The sequence below is a fragment of the Puntigrus tetrazona genome, chromosome 25 (genome assembly GCF_018831695.1).
Source record: "Puntigrus tetrazona isolate hp1 chromosome 25, ASM1883169v1, whole genome shotgun sequence".
Classification (NCBI taxonomy): domain Eukaryota; kingdom Metazoa; phylum Chordata; class Actinopteri; order Cypriniformes; family Cyprinidae; genus Puntigrus; species Puntigrus tetrazona.
Window position 1 is genome coordinate 8,909,370 of NC_056723.1, and position 21,208 is coordinate 8,930,577.

At 37.1% G+C, this 21,208-nt stretch overlaps 3 protein-coding genes across 5 annotated transcripts; 1 reads left to right on the forward strand and 2 right to left on the reverse strand.

The window, feature by feature from the left end:
• Positions 1–70: 70 nt before the first annotated feature.
• Positions 71–7,305, forward strand: cax2 (cation/H+ exchanger protein 2). Its single transcript, XM_043228283.1, has 20 exons — positions 71–224; positions 1,254–1,406; positions 1,516–1,616; positions 1,710–1,818; positions 2,256–2,375; positions 2,464–2,525; positions 2,699–2,857; positions 2,954–3,139; positions 3,245–3,344; positions 3,991–4,132; positions 4,211–4,394; positions 4,481–4,580; positions 5,209–5,330; positions 5,442–5,479; positions 5,642–5,754; positions 5,954–6,093; positions 6,182–6,276; positions 6,368–6,446; positions 6,531–6,639; positions 6,780–7,305. Exons 1-20 carry the CDS (start codon positions 173–175, stop codon positions 6,851–6,853), a joined length of 2,238 nt encoding a protein of 745 aa, XP_043084218.1. The 5' UTR covers positions 71–172; the 3' UTR covers positions 6,854–7,305.
• Positions 7,306–7,412: 107 nt separating this feature from the next.
• Positions 7,413–13,478, reverse strand: parietopsin. 3 transcript variants are annotated; one of them, XM_043228287.1, is made up of 5 exons: positions 12,943–13,478; positions 11,772–12,100; positions 11,458–11,703; positions 11,249–11,371; positions 7,728–7,861 (listed from the first exon to the last, which is right to left on the reverse strand). In XM_043228287.1, the coding sequence occupies exons 1-4, from the start codon at positions 13,259–13,261 to the stop codon at positions 11,255–11,257; spliced, it is 1,011 nt and encodes a 336-aa protein (XP_043084222.1). In that variant the 5' UTR covers positions 13,262–13,478; the 3' UTR covers positions 7,728–7,861; positions 11,249–11,254. The 3 variants fall into 3 exon arrangements, with proteins under 3 accessions (XP_043084221.1, XP_043084220.1, XP_043084222.1); XM_043228286.1 differs by lacking the exons at positions 11,249–11,371; positions 11,458–11,703; positions 11,772–12,100; positions 12,943–13,478 and adding an exon at positions 8,611–11,203 and having other exon boundaries at positions 7,413–7,861; XM_043228285.1 differs by lacking the exons at positions 11,249–11,371; positions 11,458–11,703; positions 11,772–12,100; positions 12,943–13,478 and adding an exon at positions 8,351–11,200 and having other exon boundaries at positions 7,413–7,861.
• Positions 13,479–13,539: 61 nt separating this feature from the next.
• nt5dc3 (5'-nucleotidase domain containing 3) lies at positions 13,540–21,047 on the reverse strand. Its single transcript, XM_043228284.1, has 14 exons — positions 20,684–21,047; positions 19,844–20,028; positions 19,633–19,707; positions 19,495–19,550; positions 18,914–19,004; positions 18,608–18,745; positions 18,028–18,088; positions 17,304–17,406; positions 17,052–17,153; positions 16,796–16,877; positions 16,619–16,705; positions 16,241–16,381; positions 15,912–15,976; positions 13,540–15,210 (listed from the first exon to the last, which is right to left on the reverse strand). The coding sequence occupies exons 1-14, from the start codon at positions 20,955–20,957 to the stop codon at positions 14,943–14,945; spliced, it is 1,728 nt and encodes a 575-aa protein (XP_043084219.1). The 5' UTR covers positions 20,958–21,047; the 3' UTR covers positions 13,540–14,942.
• Positions 21,048–21,208: the final 161 nt, after the last annotated feature.

A 21,208-nucleotide genomic window follows, 5' to 3' on the forward strand; every position in this document is an offset into this window, starting at 1 on the left:
GATTCTTTTATTTTGGGGGTTGTGTTTTCACTCCAATTCGCTCACTTATTTAGTGAGATCTGGCAACACGGTGGCTCGGCGTAAGTGCGCTTGAATCACATGAGGATGATTACTGAAGAACTGTCTGTCATTCGAGACTGAAGCGGCATGACAGAGAAGAGAATGTGCTGAAATGACAACGAATGTAGAGCCGCGAAGAAGAAAACTCGACTCGGACAAGCAAGGTAAACTAATACATAGTAAGACCATTGTATGTAAACTGAACGACTGAAAATAATACTCGCTTGAAAATAATACAGTGCAATGCGTTATTTCATTACAGCAGACAGTTGCACCTTTGTTCCAATTACTTCGGACTTTTGATGTGCAACAATAAATGTGACATGATCATAAATTCACATGACATGAATGGTGCTAGGTTGTCTGTTGTATTGCACATTAATTGTTTTTTTGTAGAACGTATATTGCGACTTGTCTTGGATATAAATTACTCAGGATCTCTCTAAATTATTTTTTTTCCAAAGCATTTGCAGTCAGCCAGTTTTCTGTTGTGAAATTGTTCTGAAACTGAGACCGCATCAGTTCATACTTCTCTAATTACTATTTAAGAGTTTCCTATAGGCAGATTACACGTCTCTGGCTAGATCTGAATTAAAACGTGTTAATCTTTAGACCCAAAATGCATTTAAATTATGTGTGCCATCAGTTATTGAAAATACTGTAGATTTGATTGCTTATATTTTTTACGTCACACTTAAAAACGCATTCATATGATTGCACTACATGAAATATAAATCCAAGTGGCATTTATTACAAAGAAATAAAGCACAAACAAGAAAAAGCAATTATCGAAAGAAGTTTAAATTAATAAGGTCTAATGTTTGAGATTTGTGTATTCATGTAATTGCCTATAAAATATAAATTTGTTCGGTTTAAAGTTTTAACAAAGATTTATATCACCTAGTCCATATTGGTCAGTCATACATAAATAAAGCATAAAAATGACTATTAATAAACCAATGTGTATCTAATATCAAATTCAGTTTATTAAGCCATATTTGCCGTATTGTACATGATACGTTAACTGTACATTGTTTTATGTACAGTTGTTTTTTAATAATTAACAGATATATGCTGCTGATTCTGAGGAATTCATATGAATATATATTTTTAAATTAAAATATGGTTATTTAAATGAAGCCAAATTGATGCAAGTGCTTAATAATGAACCATGATTTCGTCTGATTCATCAGATTCTCCAAAGGACCATGATGGAGGTCCGCAGGCCGGTTCATGCTGTGACGGGGTTTGTGTCGCTCACGTTCACTCAGAAGCCGGCGATGCTCACACTCACTCCTGTGTGCTGCAAACAAGCGGCTCCTACACACCGAAACACCCACAGAGAAGTGAGACCCCATGTGCTTCACATTAAAGCGAGGGTGTTTTTTCTGCGCTTGTTTTCTAACATGATGCTACTACCCCTTTTTTTTGTCCTTGCTTCCAACATCTTAACAGCATGCAGCTTTGGTGAAGAAACATGGGACGAGAACCCGTGCAAGACCACCATAAGTGCTGAAAATGAAGTAGAGGCCCAAAAACTTGCAAATAATTATAAGGTAAATGCGCACTGACCACAGATGGGCAGTTTCATTCAGGATATCGCTGATGCTGATGTTGCTTTATTTAAGCATCTGTTCTCTTTATTTAAGTTCGGATTCAGGAAGTGGAAGAGTCACGTGACAGAGCGTCCCTTTCAGGACCGGTCGGACATTGTGAAGGAGCTATACTCTGAGCTGAACGTTGTTAAAGCCTGCTCAGGTTAGAAGGTCCTAGGTGTCATCAGTAAAATATTTGTACATGCCTACTCATTTTGTATTATTCCTATAATTAAAAATGCAGAAAATATAGCAATTATACTACGGAATAACATAAATGGAAGTATTATCGTTAATAAAATTAATAATTATATTATTTATGAATTATTTATAATTATTATTTGCATGTAATTATTAATTACATAATTATTAAATCTAAATTGAATGCTGGTTCTGTTTATCAAATCAATTTAATAAAAAAAAATCTATTTAAATGTTGTTGGTTTTTTTTAAGATTCGGTGTAGATAATATTGTGCTGCATTATTATGGTGATGTTTTTTAGACAAAATAAAGGAAATCCAATAAATAGAAACCGTGGCATTCGATTAATTTGTTCCCCTTTTCTGTAATAACATCAGTCTCTTATTCTCTGGTTTCAGCTGGTTCACTGTTCACTTGCGGCAACTTTCTCTATGTGTTTCTCTTCGGCTGGTGGATCTCACTGATTTATGTTTTCGTCGGACTCCTAATGTTCCTCACAGTGTTTGGTATCCCCTACGGTAAAAATTTGTCTAAATTAAATATTCATACGTTTTAGTATCTCTCTCTAGGTCAAAAAAAGTGCCACTTTTTTATTTTTTATTTCAGCGAAACTTTGTTGGAGGTTATCCTGTTATTTTCTGTGGCCATTCGGAAAGCTGATAGAAAAGGTTGTGTTTACTCTCATATCCAAATTCTGATATAGAAAAAGGATCTATGCGTTAGTCTTGTGGCAGCTCTACATAAACAATATTCCTTTGAGCTAGTTTGCATTTGCCTGCTCTGTGTAAAACATTGCATGCCTGTTCATGGACGCTGTTGAACAAGATGTTGCTGTTTTCAGGCCAGTGTCTCTGTGCCAGTGTACAGTGTGAAGATCCTCCAGGATAATTCTCTGGAGGTAGATGAGGACAGAAAGTCTTCATCCTCTCTCCTGCTGCCCACACCTGTGGAGGAGACCATAGAAGAGCCCACAGGAAGTCCACAGGATGACCACTACTGGGTGAGGAGTATATATAGTGGAACACTAATAGTAAAAACTTACTTTATGTATACTTGAGAAAAGATTTTCATGCTGTAATTGCTCATTTGATTTCAGCGGCGAATGAGCACATACTCATGGCTGCTGGTGGGTTACCCTCTGCTGGTCGTAACACACTCGGTGTTGTGTCTGGTCTCCTGGCTGCTGGTTTTCACCATCCCTGTGGCCAAGATGAGCGCAAAGACCCTGCATACCATCCTGCTCATGCCCCCTGAACACATTCACATCAGCCAAGCCTCAGAGGTGAGAGCATTGTATTTGTATATATTAAATGTACGCATTTACAGATATAACACTGTCATATTCACAAAAATTACAGTGTTGATCATTTTAATTAATTTTTTTTAGGCTCAGGATCATGAAGGCCAAGTCATTTTGTGTTGCTACCATGCGGTGAACCTCTACTACTATAAATACACAGTGGACGGGATCAATGTTTTTGCTGTCAGTATCCTCAGCATCAAACTACAAACCTGTCAACCTTCAATACTGATATTCAGAAATATGTTAGTTTATGTTAGAAATATGTCAGTTTATGTTTTATACTACATCCACAACAATGTTTAAAAGTCTGGGATCAGTTAGATGTAAAAAAAAAATCTTATTCAAATCTTGGTTATTTTAAGGGAGTCAAATTATGTTTCTAAAGTAGATTAGTTTGTGTATTTGTATTATTCTTATCGATGTTGAAAAGATTTGCTGCATACTATTTTTGTGGAAACCATGAGACATTTTCTAGGATTTTTTAATGTAATAGAAAGTTAAAAAGAGCAGGATTTATTTGAAACAGTCATCATTTGTAGCATTATACATGTTTTAATTGTTACATTGCTGAATTTATTATAAATCACTTTTTTAGTAATTTCTTAAAACGTACTTATCCCAAACTTTTTTATTAAGTTGGATTATTTTAATAAACGTATTTACTTTTTTTTTTTTCTTGTGGCCTCCTGGTGGACTGGTACAGTCCCGATACTCAATAATATTTAAAATACATCAAAATACAAGAATAGTTTCACATTAGCTCATGTTTGTGACCTTTTTTCTCTCATTACAATATATTTTTGCCATTTCCTTACATGGAGTCACTATAGATCTCTTACCATTAGTTATAGTATCACTAGTGATTGGTTACGTGGACCAATCAAACCAGTTTGTCAGCTCTGAAGTCAAGTTTGCCACAGCGGTCAGCTCCATCATCCCTCTCTCGTATTACATCGGCATGGGCATCGCAAGGTGAGCGGTTACACCAGATCGACACCAGAACCTCACAAATACTTCTGACCTCAACACTGTTGCCATCTCTCTCCTCAGTATTTCGGCTCAGAGTAACTTTGCTGTCGGGGCCGTGGTGAACGCCACGTTCGGCTCCATCACAGAGTTGACCTTTTACATCACAGCGTTGCTCAGAGGTCATCACCAGGGGAATACGTGCCTGGAGGAGATCGTGAAAGCGGCTCTTACTGGAACCCTGCTGGGCTGCATCCTCTTTATACCAGTATGAGATCTGTTACACAACAAAGCATCTTAAATCTGCCAAGTGTGCAAAGCATGACGTTATATTTGTGCGTGTGTCTCTCTCAGGGGATCTGTATGATAATCGGAGGCTTCAGGCACAGGGAGCAGAGGTTCAACAGTCGCTCGGCGGGGGTCAGCTCCTCTCTGCTCTTCATATCAATAGGGGGTAAGACGTCATGTGCTGTGTTAAAATTAACTTGTTATTGCGCTTCTGTCCCGCTGTCGTAATTAAAGACAGTCTCAAATGACACTATGTATGTATATATATATATATATATATATATGCATATGTTACAAAAATGTTTGTATGTTAAATATATTTATATATAATATAAAGGAATATGATAAGATAACAATACATAATATAAAATATAATAATATAAATGTATATACATGTATATATTTTCAAGATATATACGGTGTCTATGTGTATTTATAACACGGTACGCAAAAATATATTATGTTGACAAAAACTTGTTTTGGATGTGATTTTTAAAGATGTATAATCCAAGGAAGTGTTACTTTTTCAGGAAAATAAATGACTCATGAGTAGTGTGTATAGTGAACAATATGACAGTCTACTAAGACAACAAAAATGAATCTCACTAATGTTAATAGAAAATGACTGGTACAAATAAATTGTGAAAATACGTTTAAATACGCCCCAGCAATTCACAAACTCGTGAAATATGATTTGCAAGTACACTACCAAATTTACATTCACAAAATATAAGAGTATCACAATATCAAAATGTTATATTTTGTAAATACATACACTTTAATTTTCCCCACAGGAGTGTTTGCCCCTACGCTCTTCTCCAAAGCCTATGGGAATCTGATTTGTGAGGACTGTACCAACTCTTCAGGGACCAACAGCAGCGGATCCTTTATTTGTAAAAACTGCCACTACGACCTGGTGAGATTACAAACAAGCATCATTTAAACATTAAAACATGACAAAAGAAAGAGAAACATCAAACAATTCTCTGCACGTTTCTAGAGTCACTTTTTCTTTCTGGTTCACTAGAGTGAAAACAGCTACAGCCTGTTTCACAGTCATATTGAGTAAGTTCAGCGTGAACACTTTCAATTCATATACTGTCTTTAGACACTTATTAAAAATGGAGAATCTAATCGTTAAGAATAATTCATTATTAACAATATGCACTAATAAAATATAATGAATATTATTTAGTTGTGGTTGTTGACATGTCTTTATTTTCTCAGGCCTCTGGTGTACACCGTTTCTATTCTTCTGCCTGTATCTTATATCATCGGCCTCATTTTTACTCTTAAAACGCATTCACATATCTACGACATTCACGTTGGTGATGGAACGGGTGAGTTTGTTACATTTTGAAATAATTATATTGATACGAAGCTTTTAACAGCCACATAGTCATCACAAAAATAATGTTTTTTCCATGTATATCAGAATAATAGAAGTCAGTTGAGGTCTCCAGTGTGTGTGTGTGTGTGTGTGTGTGTGTGTGTGTGTGTGTGTGTGTGTGTGTGTGTGTGCGTGTGTGTCTTTCTCAGGTCATCTTGGAGCGTCAGTGCACTGGTCCCGATGGAGAGCTTTGCTTATCCTCATCGTTGCCACAGTGCTGATGTCTGCATGTGCTGACCTGACCACCGAACACATCCAGCCCATTCTCAGCCACTCGTCTATATCACAGGTTGATCAGGCTTTAAATCAGTCCTGCAGATACATACTAATGTATTTATATATGTATGATCGGAGTCTGACTCTATTCTTCATCTCAGTATTTCATAGGAGTGACTGTGTTGGCCATGGTCCCTGAAATCCCAGAAATTGTCAACGGAGTGCAGTTTGCTCTTCAGAATACAATCAGTCTAAGGTTGGCAATAACGGACAACAATTTTTATCTCATTGATTCATCCTCAGGCGTTTTCTGCTGAAAATGCACACATTTTGCCGCTTTCTCCTAGTTTCGAGGTCGGAAGCTGCATTGCCGTGCAGGTGTGCATGATTCAGATCCCCATCCTGGTTCTATTCAACATCTTCTATGTGAGTGGTTTTGAATGCAGACATATTAGAGATATTTAGTGACAGCTGCATCAGATTTTTTTTCTAATAATCTTTCTGTGACAGGATGTTGGCTTTGTACTCATCTTCAGCGACCTGCATCTGTGGGCCAGCATCTTTAGTGTCATCCTTGTGAATTATATTTTTATGGATGGAAAGTCTGATTACTTTCAAGGTATATGCTAAATATAATCTAAACTAGGGTTTAGTAGTCTTACCTTAAAGTATGTTTGTGTATATTTATTTCCGTGTGAACTGAAAGAGTGATAGAGCAGGTTTGACTGATGTTGTTTTTTCGTGTGTGTGTCTGAACAGGTACCGCTCTGGTTGTGGTGTATTTTATCCTGCTGGCGCTGTACTTTTTTGCTCCATCTCCTGCCGGGTGTTGAAAGATATTTCAGCTCAATGCAGGCAGCGTGTGATTTACATTACAAACATTGTTTGCTGTTTCGGATTAATTTACATTACACTCACTTTGTGTTTTAGACTATTACTATTCATCATATTTTATCCTTTGGTACGTTAGTAACAATTATTTTCTGTTTAACAAGAAGCGGACCTGATTTGGCACTTTATTATGCATAAGAAAAAAAAAAATTAGAATTTTTTGGATTGTACAGAATTAATAGTTAACGCTATTTTATTATAAAAAATATTAGGTATTTTGCAAAAAGGGTCCCATTTTTGAGGGTTTCTTGATGTGTTGGTACCGCCTCTGATGGTTTATAATTGCTTGAGCTTTGCGTTTTTGAAGTCGTCTGAAGATGGTATTTGTACAGTGAATAATTTGTTGCACTGACCTGTTTCTTACTGTCTATATTAAAATATGACTTTGAGTAAACAGCTGTCTGAAAAGTATGCTTGAGCAATTAAACATGATCAAACAGTATGCGTTTCACATTTTATTAGTCAGATCTCATCATATAATCAGGAAATTAAAGTCAAAAATCAAACACAAAATGTTTATTTTAGATATTTAAGGCTGAACATTGTCTCGCAAAATATAATAGAATGGAATGTGCTACACTGCGTTTCAATGTTAGCAAAATGCAGCTGTTTACAAACATTCGTAACATCCATTGCATTTTATTAACAGCCGTAGCATATCTTGTGATTAAAGACAGCAACACCTAATTAAATTTGTGGCCAACAGCATAAAACAACACAAATAAACTGATCAGATGCAGTGTTTGGCATAGTAGGATCTCAGCTCTGACAGTCCCCACAAGCACAAATAAACTCTATGAACGTGTAAAAAATGCTTTCCATTTTGTCTTCAGATTGTGAAATTCTGTGCGGAACTGAGGGTTGACCGCTGCGTAGATGATCGGGTTGGTGAGGGATGTCATGCAGACCAAAGACACTGTTAAAATCTCCAGCTCCCGGAAAACCTCCACCTGAAATGCATTAATGTGCCATCAAAAACTTCAGCTGTTGTGTGAAAACCATTGGACTTGGCAACTGTATGATCAATACACCGCACGCAAGCAAAACATAAATAAGATAAAATAAATTAAAATATAATATTAATATAATTATATCAATTATATATATATCTGACAATTAAATATCACCTATAATTAAGTTGATTTTATTTTTCTCAAAAGTAAATATTAAGCTACATTTTAATTAAAAAGGAATTATTATTATTACTCGTTTTATTTCATTATTTCTGGTGTGAATGGTAGATCATTAAAATGACCCCCTCACCCATTTTCAGGGGCTCAAATGTAATAGGACAAAAATAGAATTATTAATATTTTATTATTTTAATTATAATTTAATTATTATCATTAAAGAACTAATCTGGCTGAATGAGGCACTGAAACCGTTTTCTCCTACATTTCATTGTGATACAAATCGGTAAAAACTAGTTCGAAACTCACTGTTAGATCATCGTTTTGGTAAAAGAAATGATTTAAAACCACTGTCGCGATCAGCGGGATCCAAAACACAAGGAAGGTGAAGATGATGTATCCGGAGCGCTTGGCCAGTTTGCTCTCCTTCTTGGCGTTTCCTCGTTCTCTTTGGGCCAGAGACGGCATCATGCACACAGCACCTGCCGCCTCCTCCTCCTGCGGAGGAGCAGCCGTGGCTGGAGAAGCTTCTGCAGCAGCTTCTTGAGGAGCGCTTTGCTCTTCCTCACCTTCTCTTCCGCTCCCAGATGTTGGAGAGGTTTCTTCGGTAGCATCTTGCGAGGCGCTTGACTCAACAGTGCCGTGTTCTCCGGCAGCCGATGGAGGAAACGTTTCTAAAGTACTGTCTAGTTGGTCATTTGGGTCTTCCTCACCATCTTCCCCTTTTACTGAAGACTGAGAACTTTCTGCAGCCACGTCTCCCTGGACACTTGGTCCACCGTCCTCACCGGTTGATCCTACAGAACTATCAGCATCTTGGCGGAGGCTTGAGTCTATCGCAGCATCTTCTTCTTGAGGTGAAGGAGAAGAACTTTCTTCAGAAGGTTTGTGGCTGTTTGGCTCCTCAATAACTTCTAGAACCCGTGGTGCTTCATTGGAAAGTTCATCAAAGGTGACTTTGCTTTCTCTGGATATTTCAATGGCAAGCTCTGGTTTGTTTATATCCAAGAAGCCAGTGCCAGATTTTGCGGTAAGCTCCTCAAGTGCGTTCTCTTTTTCATGATCATTATCGAATGTCTGTTGTTTTTCTGCGTCGTTTTTAACAAGCATATCAGTCTTTGGCTCTTCCTCTTTGCGCTTTGTATCCTCTTTCTTCTTATCCGCCGGTGGAAGCGAGCCCTTATCGAATATTTTCCGCCCGTGCGCTCTGACTAAAAGGAAAATGCGGCCGTAAAACCCAACGATGAGCGCCAAACAAACGCACCACATGGGAGTCAGAATGTAAACACCGAACGTGTCGTACGACCCTAACGTGTACACGCGCAAACCTCTGCACCTGACGTACACCGGCGAGTCCTTCGCAAAGAGCACGCAAACGACCGATATGGAGACGGGAAGCAGCCAGGTCAACGCGATCCACGCCGTTATCCGTTTTCGGCGCTCGGCGTTTTTGAACGGGCGCGCGACGGCTTGGTACCGCTCGGCGCTGATGCACGCCAGCGTGAGCAGCTGCACGCAGCAGACGAGAGAAAACGACGCGATCTGCGCGCCGCAGAACAGCACGCCGAGGTCCCGCGCGCCGCGCGCGCTCAGAACAACGCCGAGGAGCAGCGGGCAGTCGACGGCGCACCGCAGGATGTCGATAACGGCCAGGTTCACCAGGAGCGCGTTGTTGGACGTCTGGAGCGACTTCTGGTGGTGCACGGCCCACGCCACGAACAGGTTTGCGAGAATCCCCACGTGCGAAGTGACCAGCAAAACCAGACAGTTGGCCGCTACGAACGCGACTTCTGTACTGTATTGCCACGTGCTGTTGACTTGTCCCCGAACAATGGTGAAGTTACTTCTCATCTCCAGTCAATTAACGGCAAATTCCATATTGATTTCTAGACGCACCTTTCACTTCATATCTGGTCCTCTGCTTAGGGAGAGCCTGTAACAAACCCCTTTATTTTAACCCTCATCATCACTATGGTTCTCCATTTGTTTGCGGTTTTCAATTAACACCCTGCAGGGCTCATGGTCACAGGGGATGCTTTTTTTGTGTGTGTGTGTGTGTGTGTGTGTGTGTGTGTGTGTGTTCGTATAGCTGTCATCTCCAGACCATGAACAATGCCAATAACAGCATAAGGGCATAAATCATCATAACTTTAATGATTTTCCCCTTTATTTCTGCCGCTGATATTATTTATTTAAACTCAATTCTCAATTTGAATTATTTTGAATTAATCTCAATTTGAATTATTTTGAATTAAATGTAAAGCTTTATTTTTTTAATTTTTTAAAATGCATTTTGAATAGTTAGAATAGTCATAGTTAGAACTGTTCTTTGATTGAAGATGCAGTTTGTGCCCTTGTTGTCATAGCGATCAGTAATCTGAGGTTCATTTGGGAAAGGTTTTATCTAAATCCGGGATTAAGATGCTCACTTTTTATTTTGTCAGGTTACTGCTCTGCTTTCATTCTTCAATATTATTCTGGCATATTTGTATAATGGTGTTAGTTTAGTTAGAGTTTTGACGTGATTTTGTAATTGTTTGTTTTATTTTTGTTGTTTAACTGATAAAGGTAGCCAATAAGTTACGTATATTAAAATGACAATATGAGGGCATTAGTTTTTAAATTGTCTAAAGATTATGTTTTAATAGTGTTTAAGTGAATTAAATTATTCTAAATTTACAAATAGTGTGAATACTCACAACTAACTATCCAATATTTTTTAGCACACAGACATGGATTAATTTTTAAAATAATATTGGCTGATAAGCAATATATATTTTGCATCTAATAATATACAATACTGTTCAAAAGTGTAATGATTTTCAAAGAAATCTTTCCTCACCAGGCTCTATTTATTTAACATATAGTAAAAGCAGTAATATTATGAAAGATTATAACAATTTAAAAAAACTTAATTTATTTGTGTGATAATCAAATAACTCCAATACATCAATTTCTTGCTTAAGACATTATATATCTTATTATTATTATTATTATTATTAATGTTGCTTTAATGTGTTAATGTTCTGTTGCTTGATTTTTTTGTAGAAATCATGACGCTTTGTTAAATAGGATTTGTTTGCAACATTATAAATTAAAATTTTTGGTCAATTTAATGCATCTTGGTAAATAGGATTTATTAAGAAAGGAGAAAAAAAATGACCACTAACCTACAAGTAACGGCGAGCAAATACAAGCAGTACAGACCTCAGATCAGACCGGATTGATCCTGCTTTGGCTCCTCTGTGTTGAGAACATCATTAGTCCATCACCAGCGTGACGAGAGATGTATCTCCCACAGGACAGGATTTCCAGAGATGACTCTCGAAACTGGACAGGCGTAATTCAGAGACAGGCTGTAGCATTTAATTGCACAACAAATACACTCTGTGTCAGAGAAGATACGCTAAGCACACCCGTTTGTTAGTGAGGAAGTAGATGATGGGATTGTAGACGGGGCTGGTCTTGGCAAAGTACATGGGCATGGTGGCCACCAGAGGTGGGATGTAGATCTCTGGATCCACGACTACAACCACAGAGATGGCGGTGTAGGGCAGCCAGCAGACGAAGAAGGCGATGATCATGGCCAGGACCATTCGCACCGCATGTTCGTTGTCCTCAAGACAGTTCTTCCCTCCTTGGAGTTCGATGCTTCTGTTGATCTGAAATTACGGGACATCACAGCATCGATATAACAAACGAGTCTTTATTATGTCTCAGCGTCTCCTACCTTTCTCATGGACACAAGCACGTTGCTATAGCAGTACACGATGACAGCGGTGGGCAGTATGAAGCACATGAGCGTGTAGAAGATGAGGTAGCTGTAGTTGCTCCAGGATCTCTCCTCCCAGCTTAACGAGCAGGACGTCTGGACGCCCTCCGGCCCGTACGAGCTCCAGCCCAGCAGAGGAGCCACGGCCCAGAAGAGGCAATAGAGCCAGACCCACAGCAGGCCCTGGCAGCTCCTGCCCACGTTCAGCTTGAAGCCTGCCCTGGGTTTGCAGACCACATTGTATCGCTCGTAAGCCAGCAAAGTGAGGGTGCACAAAGACACCAGGCCTAGAAAGAAAGACATTCAGGTTTGTCTAAAAGGTGTTTTATTGATCTGCCTGTGCAAAGTTAAGTGTTTCAATATTATAAAGTCATAAAAATGTTAATTTATATGTCAGTTTAATTCAAGTTAAATTAATCAATATTTTATTCTATTTTAAGTTTTAACTATTATATTAGTAGAGAGAGAAGCAGCCAATTAATGTCAATCAATTCTCTCCAGTATCAGTCAATTAATGTCTAAAAACTACATATGTTGTGCATAATATTATATTTTAGTATTTTAATTTAAAAAATTAAAGTGCACTAAAACTTGAAACTTTGTTGTACTGAATACTGTATAAAAATATAAAATTATATAATAGCCATTTTAAATGTTCTTTAAACCTTTATTTATATATATATATATATATATATATATATATATATAGCCTTAAAACATTTTTAAATGTTGTATTATCAATCATTTTATTAGTACATTAAAATTATATCAATATGTAATACTTTATTATACATGTTAATTCTAATAGAAACAAATCATATTCTAAAATAATTATATATTTTTCCACACACATTTTAAACTGGCCTGCACATATTTACATAATGACAAAATTTGTTTATATATATATATAAATTCTATTTATTGTAGGAGTCACTTATTATATTTAAAATATATAATATTGATATCCTAAAAACAGTGAGAAATTTAGCAATAACAATTTTATATTAATATACAAATATTATTTACACGTTTTAATGTTTTTTCTTTACACATTACTATAGCTGCCACTATACACCGTTTTCTGGGGGGTTCTTTGAAAGGAAGACAACAAATTTGAATCAGTACTTACCAAAATAGTTCACAGCAAAACCTTGAAAAACACAGAACGCGTCCCCTAAAAAGAAAGACCCTTGGTAGTTTGTGACGGTGACGATGGCAGAGCCGCAGGTGGCAATCATGAGATCAGACACGGCCAGACTGAGTATGATGACGTTCATCGCATTGAGAAAATGCAAATTCTTAAGCATCACAGCAATCACCAACAAGTTATTAAACACAGAAAGTATCGTGTTTATAAACATGAGGTATGAAAGTATGCTGTAGCCCACACGTGGAAAAATAGCAGGTTGCGCCGTCGTGGCCATGTCTGTGGTAGTGATGCTCTCCATGGCTGAAGACGAAGTCTGGACAGTAGGGCGTTTTGTTCAGAGCTGATCAGACCGTCATGTTATCGGGTTTAAATGAAGGGATCAGATTGGTTTTTTTGATTTATACCAGCAGACAGTAATCTGAAGCATCTGCTCAATTGTTCAAGGCCATTTGTCAAATTATTTTTTGCTGGCTAATTAATCATCTTGTTCATCAAAGCAGCCTGCTGGGATTTTGTTCAAAGATAAGTAGATATGGATAAACGTGGGGAAAAGGGAAGAAGAAAAAAATAAATAAATCACAGAGCAAGAATCAATTTAATTACATTTATAATAAATATCCCAAATAAAATACACTTCAGATAAGGATTAACACAGCCATTTGAACAAAGCCAAATAAAGGACAAAGGCAAAAAAGTGAAGTACTTCATTCAGTGTAAAAAAAAAAAGCTAAGCAGACAAAAAAAGAAACAAAAACAAAATAGTGTGCGTTCTCAGTTTCATCAAAGCAAAATACACCAAAATACTGGCGCTTTTAAAGCATGATGCAAATGTTCATATAATACCAAACTCTGTATCCTGAAACAAAGTCAAAAATATATATTTAGCATGTAAGCAGAAATGCCCTACAGACACTTCGTGAAATAAAACATAGTACAATACAGTCTTTCGCTAAACTCAGACTCAGTCACGCAAACTTTCATTGTACAGCAACGGTGTATGTTTAGCTATAATGTTGATTTCTAAACAGTTACACAATGTTAACATTCGACAAAAACATACAGAAGGGCCCAAGAATCTGAAACCACAATGAATTCAAAATCTAATTTAAACCAAGAAATTTTAAAAACATTAAATAAAAAAAATTCTTTGTCAAATTCACATATTATTGAACTTTTCCCTGTATTTTTATACCATATAATGTTTTTAATGAAAACAAAAAAGATACTATTTTTAAAATGCCTACTTATTAAACTATTAAAATTTTTAAAACAACTGATTAGTAATTTAAATACATTTTAATTTATTGACGTGATGCCAAAGCTACTCCAGTCTTTAGTGTCACATGATCCTTCAGAAATCAATCTAATGTGCTGATTTGGTGCTCAGAAAAAACATTATTATTATTATTATTATTATTATTATTATCATCATCAAACAGCTGGACTGGTTAATACAAGGACAAAAATCACTAGTGGTTTCAAACTTTTGCAGCCAATTGTACATAATCATCATACATTGCTAAACACAGTATGTAAGGCTTTTTAAAACAAACACTTTTTAATGATAATTTCAAAATGAATATAGTGTCCATCTGAGTGTTTCCCTTTTGGTTCTAACAGACGTTGTTCTACATTAGCTCCTTGAAACCATATTTTAACCCTTTCACGTATACATACACTTTCTTGAGTGTCAAGTATTCTCTCCCTTATATTAGCAATAATCTTTACGAAGGCCGGCGATGAAAGAAAGGCTACGAACTACAAAAATAAAACCTCCCCTTCACTACGAGGCACATTAAAACACCACAAAGTTCCTTAAGTAGAGTGTATCAAAAATAAGGTACCCACAGATTGCGTTATATGAAGTTGAAGTGAGTCACCCACACGTGTGTCTTTAAGACTCCAGCTGATTCTGATGAAAGGGACCTAACGTGTAACTGCAGCGCTTCTGTGGTACGTACATTTTAAAGCATGCCTCTCTACTCGGATCCGGTGGTTGTCCTGTGGCTCTGGAAGGGGACGTTCATGGCTCCGGTGCTGGTCTGCTCGGGCCAGATGGGAGACTCGTGCTGCAGGGGAGTGCGTCTGGGGTAGAAGGTGTGCTGGAGGTCGTAGTTCAGCAGACAGCTGAGGGACGCCATGTAGATGTCGGCGAAGCGGGAGAGACGGCGCGAGAAATAGGTCGGGTTGTGGTATGTGCGGAAAAGGCTGCCAAACTGGGCGTTGAAGATGTCTTTGGTCCGTAACCTGTTGGAAGTAAATAGTTTTTAATGATAGGGTACAAAAACGTGACACTCTTTGGCCATTTTAAGCTCAATTTGAGTAAAATACAAGTTCATCTACAGTGTAACATTTATTCTAAGCCATCAATATAGTCTACTTTACACACTGGTTGGAGGAAAAATCATTTCTGAATGACTTTCATTGTCAAGATTTTCCATAAATAACCCAAGAATGTGTGTCTGTCAAGGTTATTGTAGTTAAAGGGATAGTTTGCCCAAAAATTAAATTAATTACTCACTGAATGAAGTCGTTAATTTTGTTTTCTTTATGCACAAAAAGTATTCTTGTAGCTTCATTAAATTACAGTTAAACCACTGATGCCATAAAAACAGTCCGTTACTTGAAATAAAATAAAGCATTACAAAAAAATAACATCTTAACTTGTTTTATTTCTGCTAGGGCAACATTTCTTATTTTCATTTAGTTTAGCTTAATATACTAAAATAACTATAAATACAACTGAAATAAAAATGAATAAATAATAGATTCTCCTAAAAACTCCTAAACACTCATTTAAAAAAAAAAAAAAAAGAAAATTTTTATAGTATAGTCTCAATTTTATTAAAAAAGTACTGGTCTGTTAAGAAAATAAAATAATAATAAAAAAAGTTAGCTTGATTTTAAAAACACAGGATAATACTATAACAGATAATATTAAGGATTACCTCATCTCCTCCCTTTCATTAATCCACTGCTGAATCACCGTTTGTGAGGCAGGGTCCCGATGCACCTGCAACATAAAGACAAATGCAGCTTCATAACTAACCCAAAACTAGCCGAATGGAAAAGACGTATGGACATGAAAATACGGAAATAGGAATAAAATAAAAGGCATGTTATGTCGGTAGCTTATTAGGTATGAACCAATATTAGAGATTTATTTGAATGTACTGCTCAATACTGGATATTCGCACGTTCATTCAGATTACCTTTATGAACTAAAATGTAAATGGTACTGAATTGTGGTGGTGTTTTGTTATTTAGGTGGCCGGACCTGCATTTGCTCCAGCAGTCCGGTCAGGGCCTGCAGCCAGGTCATGGTGTGGACGTACTCCTCAGTATTCATGATTTTGATCTCTTTACGCAGCTCAGGAATGATAGCTCCTGTTCTCCAACCGTGTTTCAGAGTCAGGTCCTACACACATCATGACATTTTAATCATATCAATGTTTGCATAATCTATTCACTGTCGTTCAGTAGTTTACTTATTGACATGCAAATTATATTAATAAGACAGAACTATTGCCAATACTCTGCATAACCTAGTATATTAAAAGGACTGATAAGACATAGGCAACACAATCCAATTTTTATCACATTGTACTATTATCTAGTGTGCATTATAATCAAAACGTCAGAATATGATGCTTACGGCAAGGTCGCTGTAAATGTGATCTCCGAAGTACAAAACCTTTGAGCCCCTCCAGCCTGTAAGCCGCAAAAACTCGTACAGGTTTCCCTGGCAACAGTTATATTGAACAGATCAGGTTCCAGCCGCTTTACTGAATAGAAAGAGTTGGCAGCCGAACAGCGGGGAATCAAATATTACCTGTTTATAGATCTGCCCTTTCTCAAGGTGGTGAATTCTGTCCCACAGCAACACACCTTTATCAGTAACTCGTCTGAATGGTCTTCACAAACAAAAACACACAAAGGTTTCGAATTAAAAAAACATCGGCATGCTTAAATACTTCCTCTAAGGTCGTTTGATATGATTTAAACAAAGGACTCTGTGATTATGTCAGAATGCCATTGATTTAGGAGTGATTCAGAGCTGCTGCTGTCTCTGGGTTTTAGGAACTTACTTCCTCCTGTCATTGAAAAAGCCTGGCTTGTCGGCTTGCACTATGACGACATCGAACAGGTCCCTCCAGTCTTTGCCAACTATATAGTTCATGCCTCGATCTCTGAAAAAAGGAATTAAAATGCATTTTATCTGAAAGATGCTTTTCATAGGAGCAGTTAGTCAGAATGGCTTTGTACGAGTTCTTAGTGATAATTTTTCCTATGCATTGATGTTTCTTTTGACTTCGCTTTAGTATCTTGTTCGCACTTACACAAAATCAAAAGGGCTGTTTGTAATTAAAAACATCTTCTTGCCGTTCTTAGATAGCTTCCGTAAAACAGCATGTGTCTGTTCACCGTAACAGATATACTTCTCTGCAGAAAAGAAAAAACAAGGTGTTACAAAAATAGACATTTTTTGATTCAATAATTACAAAAGAGGGGGTGAGGGGTACACACTTACACATCATATTAAAAAACAACAACAGTAGTTAATAAAATAGATTAAATATTTTTACATTTATTGTATACACAAGTTACATTTTATACTACTTATTACAGTACATATTACATAGTTTTAAATTGTAATAATATTATTAATATTAATAATACAATGATTATACTTTATTAATAATAATAAAATAGACATTAATACAATTATCATTAAAATAGAGCAAACTGTAAATCATATTATAATATGTATAATAAAATTACATTTTAATATATATTATAAAATTGTACATGGTTTGTTACATTCCATAGTTATTTATTAATCACAACAACAATAATTATTTAATTAAAATTTTAATGCAATTAGTATCATTATTGTTGCATTTTTGCATATTAATATATTATAAATTCTTTGCTTTACAACACATTTATGATCATTATTATGCAATTCCATTGACTGTCATGTTAAACTTTGATTTGTTCAGATCTATCAAGCAGATTGTTATTGCTATGGGATCTTCATGCAGGTCCAGCTGAGAAAATTACCGATATCAGCCTCTACCGCTCGATACATAATCCCTCTGACGTGGACGTCTCCTATAGCCTCCTGGGAACGGAGAAAGAGACCAGATGCAGAATATCAAAGCTAACGTAACATCAGTGTTCTGCAATGAAACAACACACAAAGCCCCGACGCACTGCCAGACACCTCCCGTGAAAGCTCTCAGCCATTTCATATGTCCAGAGACTTGTTAATTCATAATTTCAGGCAGGACTGAACGTAAGAGCAATGGTGCGCGTCTTGTATTAATTACACTGATCTTCAGACCCAATAAAAGGTATTAGACCATCTGTAAAGCCTGCTTTTTTTCCAGGCACATGGCACAGATGGTGCATCCAAACGGTTCCTCTAAAATTAGACGGTTCTTTCCATGCTGCTCACTACGACCTTAAATAGCAACTTCAGAATCCATATTTATCCAAAATTTGTGCTCAAGATATCCTTTGCTTTCTGACATCCGTGTTACCCTAAATACAACAGGCCTCACTCGGTTTCCTTAGAAACTGGTATCAGTGAATGAAATGTTGCTCTGATACATGATGCAGTTTGGAGGGACAACTGTACCTTGACGTCTTTGTAAAGATGAACAGGCTCATAGTCGATGTTGTGCTTCATGAAGTAGTCATTAACGCATGACAGCAGCGTCATTTCTGGCAGCGAGAAGATATCCATGAACTGCTTCATGGTGTGACCGTGAGAGCTCTGTAAGGAGAGAGCTGCGTTAAAAAAGGTCGTATTTGCTGCTGTACTCCTGCGTGAGCTGTGCTTGCTACATTGCTACTACTTTTCCAGCTAAACGTCAAAATTTGAACACATTTTTAGGATGTGAAACAAAACTCTTGACAAGCAAATGAGCCCAGGCTTACAGACCTTGCCATAGAAGTCACTCATGATCTCGAGGGGTACATGGGAGCCCTCGTACATCGCAATGACCTCCTTTTCTGGCACAGGATTAAGACCCCTACAGCAACATTCAAATGACATTAAGCGAACCTATCCTGAGACTAAAGGGACAGTTCAACCCAAAATTTTATTCGCTCGCAAGACATTCCATACCTGTAAGACCTTTGTTCATCTTAAATTAATATATTTTAGATTAAATAAGAAAGCCCAAACCCCTTTGACCTTTGTTTATCTTCAGAATACAAATTAAGATAGATTTGATGAAATCTGAGAGCTTTCTGACCCTGAATAGACAGCAATGCAGCCGACACGTTCCAACCCTAGAAATACAGTAAAGACATTGTAAAGACAAAAAAAAGTCCAAGTGGTTCATGCACTTTCTATGCAGGGTCGGAAAGTTCTCAGATACCATCGAAAATATCTTAATGTGCGTTCTGAAGATAAAGAAGGAGGTTTGGAACGAATTTTCATTTTCAAGCGAACTATCCCTTTAACAACAACGTATAAAAACAGTAAAAACATCACAGTAGATGTTTGTTGCACTCCACCTGTACACTGTACCCAGCTGGATATAATGAAAGGCATCGATCTTCATCAGTAAGGCCTGGTAACCAGATGAGATTAACAGGTCAGCCAGGTTACTTTTAAAGTTTTCCATCTACAGCAGATCAGAACTGGACACGTACCTTTTGGACATCATAGTGCAGACCACGAATCACAAAATTCGGTATATAATCATATTCCCTCAGTCCCTCTGGATACTGTTGTGTGGACAGAAAGAGGCAAGATATTCAGAAGATATTGCTGCAATTAAGCGTGTAATTTCTGTGTCACGTACTAACTCTTATCAAATGCAACAATATAATAGATACATAAGTGAAGTGTTGGGTCACTCACCCTGTGCTCGTCGATGAGGATGTCTCGGGCGATGTTGAATATGAGTGTGTGAAGGTGACTGGAGTAGAAGGCCAGTGTATAATCATAGTCAAATCCATAGATCTCGATGTCCTGCAGACTCATCTGGTTATTGGCAAAGATGGTGTCTGGATTCACAAAGTTGTTTGATATGACAGGAATTAAATCTGTTGTGGACATAAAAAAAAAAATAAGCATGTTAGTAAATACTTGACCCTTTAAGTTCACGTTTTTATTATGTCCGCTACATTTTAATAAATGTAATAATTTATAAAGGATTTAAAATAATTACTGATTCACCTGTAATGAGGCATTCATTACAAAAGTAAATCAAAAGTAAATCTTTGTATGTGAATATTCAAGTAATGGCCAATATTATTATTTCCTGAAACAAAAACAAATAAATGAAATATTTTAATTAAAATTAGTGAAAACATTAATATAAAGCTGTAATAAAATGCAAATATTGGACGAAAATACACAGTGAAATAACTTAATTACAAATGCTGCTAAAATTGCTTAATTTGAAACTGAAGTAAAAATGTATTCAAGCTACGTAAACATTGAAATATTATTTATTAATTCTCAAGTACATGCGTTGTGTCATTAAATCATTCAACAGCATGATGTCAAATCATGACAGATATCACTCTCATAAACATAACTAAAATCCTACAGCCGATATAATACAGCTAATGCTAGGATAAACAGAGAGAAAAGCATACATAGATGGTAAATATACAGCACAATATCTACAATGCCTTTTGCCCTTTGACAGATGACCAGGGTCTTAAGAGAAATCAGGCATGTATCTGAACTAACCTAGCGTTTGCTGTTTGGTTTCGTTGTAAACAGACCAGAGCCAGCTGGTCTTGTCGCCGCCGGAGCTGGTGCACATGTTCCCTGCTGTCAGCTGTCCCGGGGGAACCTCTCTTCTCCGGGACACGAGAGCAGATTTCGAGATCCGCGGCGTGCTGATGGTGGGGACCGTCCATATCCCGCTTCTAGTGTGCAAATACTTAAAGTGCGCGACGAGTTTCCGAAAGCCCTCCTGATTTCTGAGCAGGTTTGAAAGCGGCAAAGACAAGGTCGGCATGTTTCCCCGCACCAGAGCTGCCTTCTGTTTGACAGACTAGTGCTTCAGCTGTACATTCTCTATAACAGTCTCAAATATACACATGCCTACTTCCGTTCGCACGGTGACAGACTACCTTTCATAATAAAAGTCCAGAGTCAGCATAATAGCCACCATTAAAATATTTCTGAGAAGTTTTTTTAATATAATTATTCAATGCACTTTTCCTAAATTAAATAATGAAAATTTGGTTAAAGAAATTCTGAATTAGG

What these genes read in the sequence shown, in the direction of transcription:
- cax2 (XM_043228283.1), top strand. Translation starts at nt 173, where the DNA reads ATGACAACGAATGTAGAGCCGCGAAGAAGAAAACTCGACTCGGACAAG. An exon ending in GCTCTTCATATCAATAGGGG is followed by an intron (nt 4,581 to 5,208) that starts GTAAGACGTCAT and finishes TTTTCCCCACAG; the next exon opens with GAGTGTTTGCCCCTACGCTC. An exon ending in AAAGTCTGATTACTTTCAAG is followed by an intron (nt 6,640 to 6,779) that starts GTATATGCTAAA and finishes GTGTCTGAACAG; the next exon opens with GTACCGCTCTGGTTGTGGTG.
- parietopsin (XM_043228285.1), bottom strand. Translation starts at nt 9,892, where the DNA reads ATGAGAAGTAACTTCACCATTGTTCGGGGACAAGTCAACAGCACGTGG. An exon ending in ACCAAAACGATGATCTAACA is followed by an intron (nt 7,862 to 8,350) that starts GTGAGTTTCGAA and finishes AATGCATTTCAG; the next exon opens with GTGGAGGTTTTCCGGGAGCT.
- nt5dc3 (XM_043228284.1), bottom strand. Translation starts at nt 20,957, where the DNA reads ATGCCGACCTTGTCTTTGCCGCTTTCAAACCTGCTCAGAAATCAGGAG. An exon ending in TGCACTATGATGTCCAAAAG is followed by an intron (nt 19,551 to 19,632) that starts GTACGTGTCCAG and finishes TCTGGTTACCAG; the next exon opens with GCCTTACTGATGAAGATCGA. An exon ending in GACTGCTGGAGCAAATGCAG is followed by an intron (nt 15,977 to 16,240) that starts GTCCGGCCACCT and finishes TTTATGTTGCAG; the next exon opens with GTGCATCGGGACCCTGCCTC.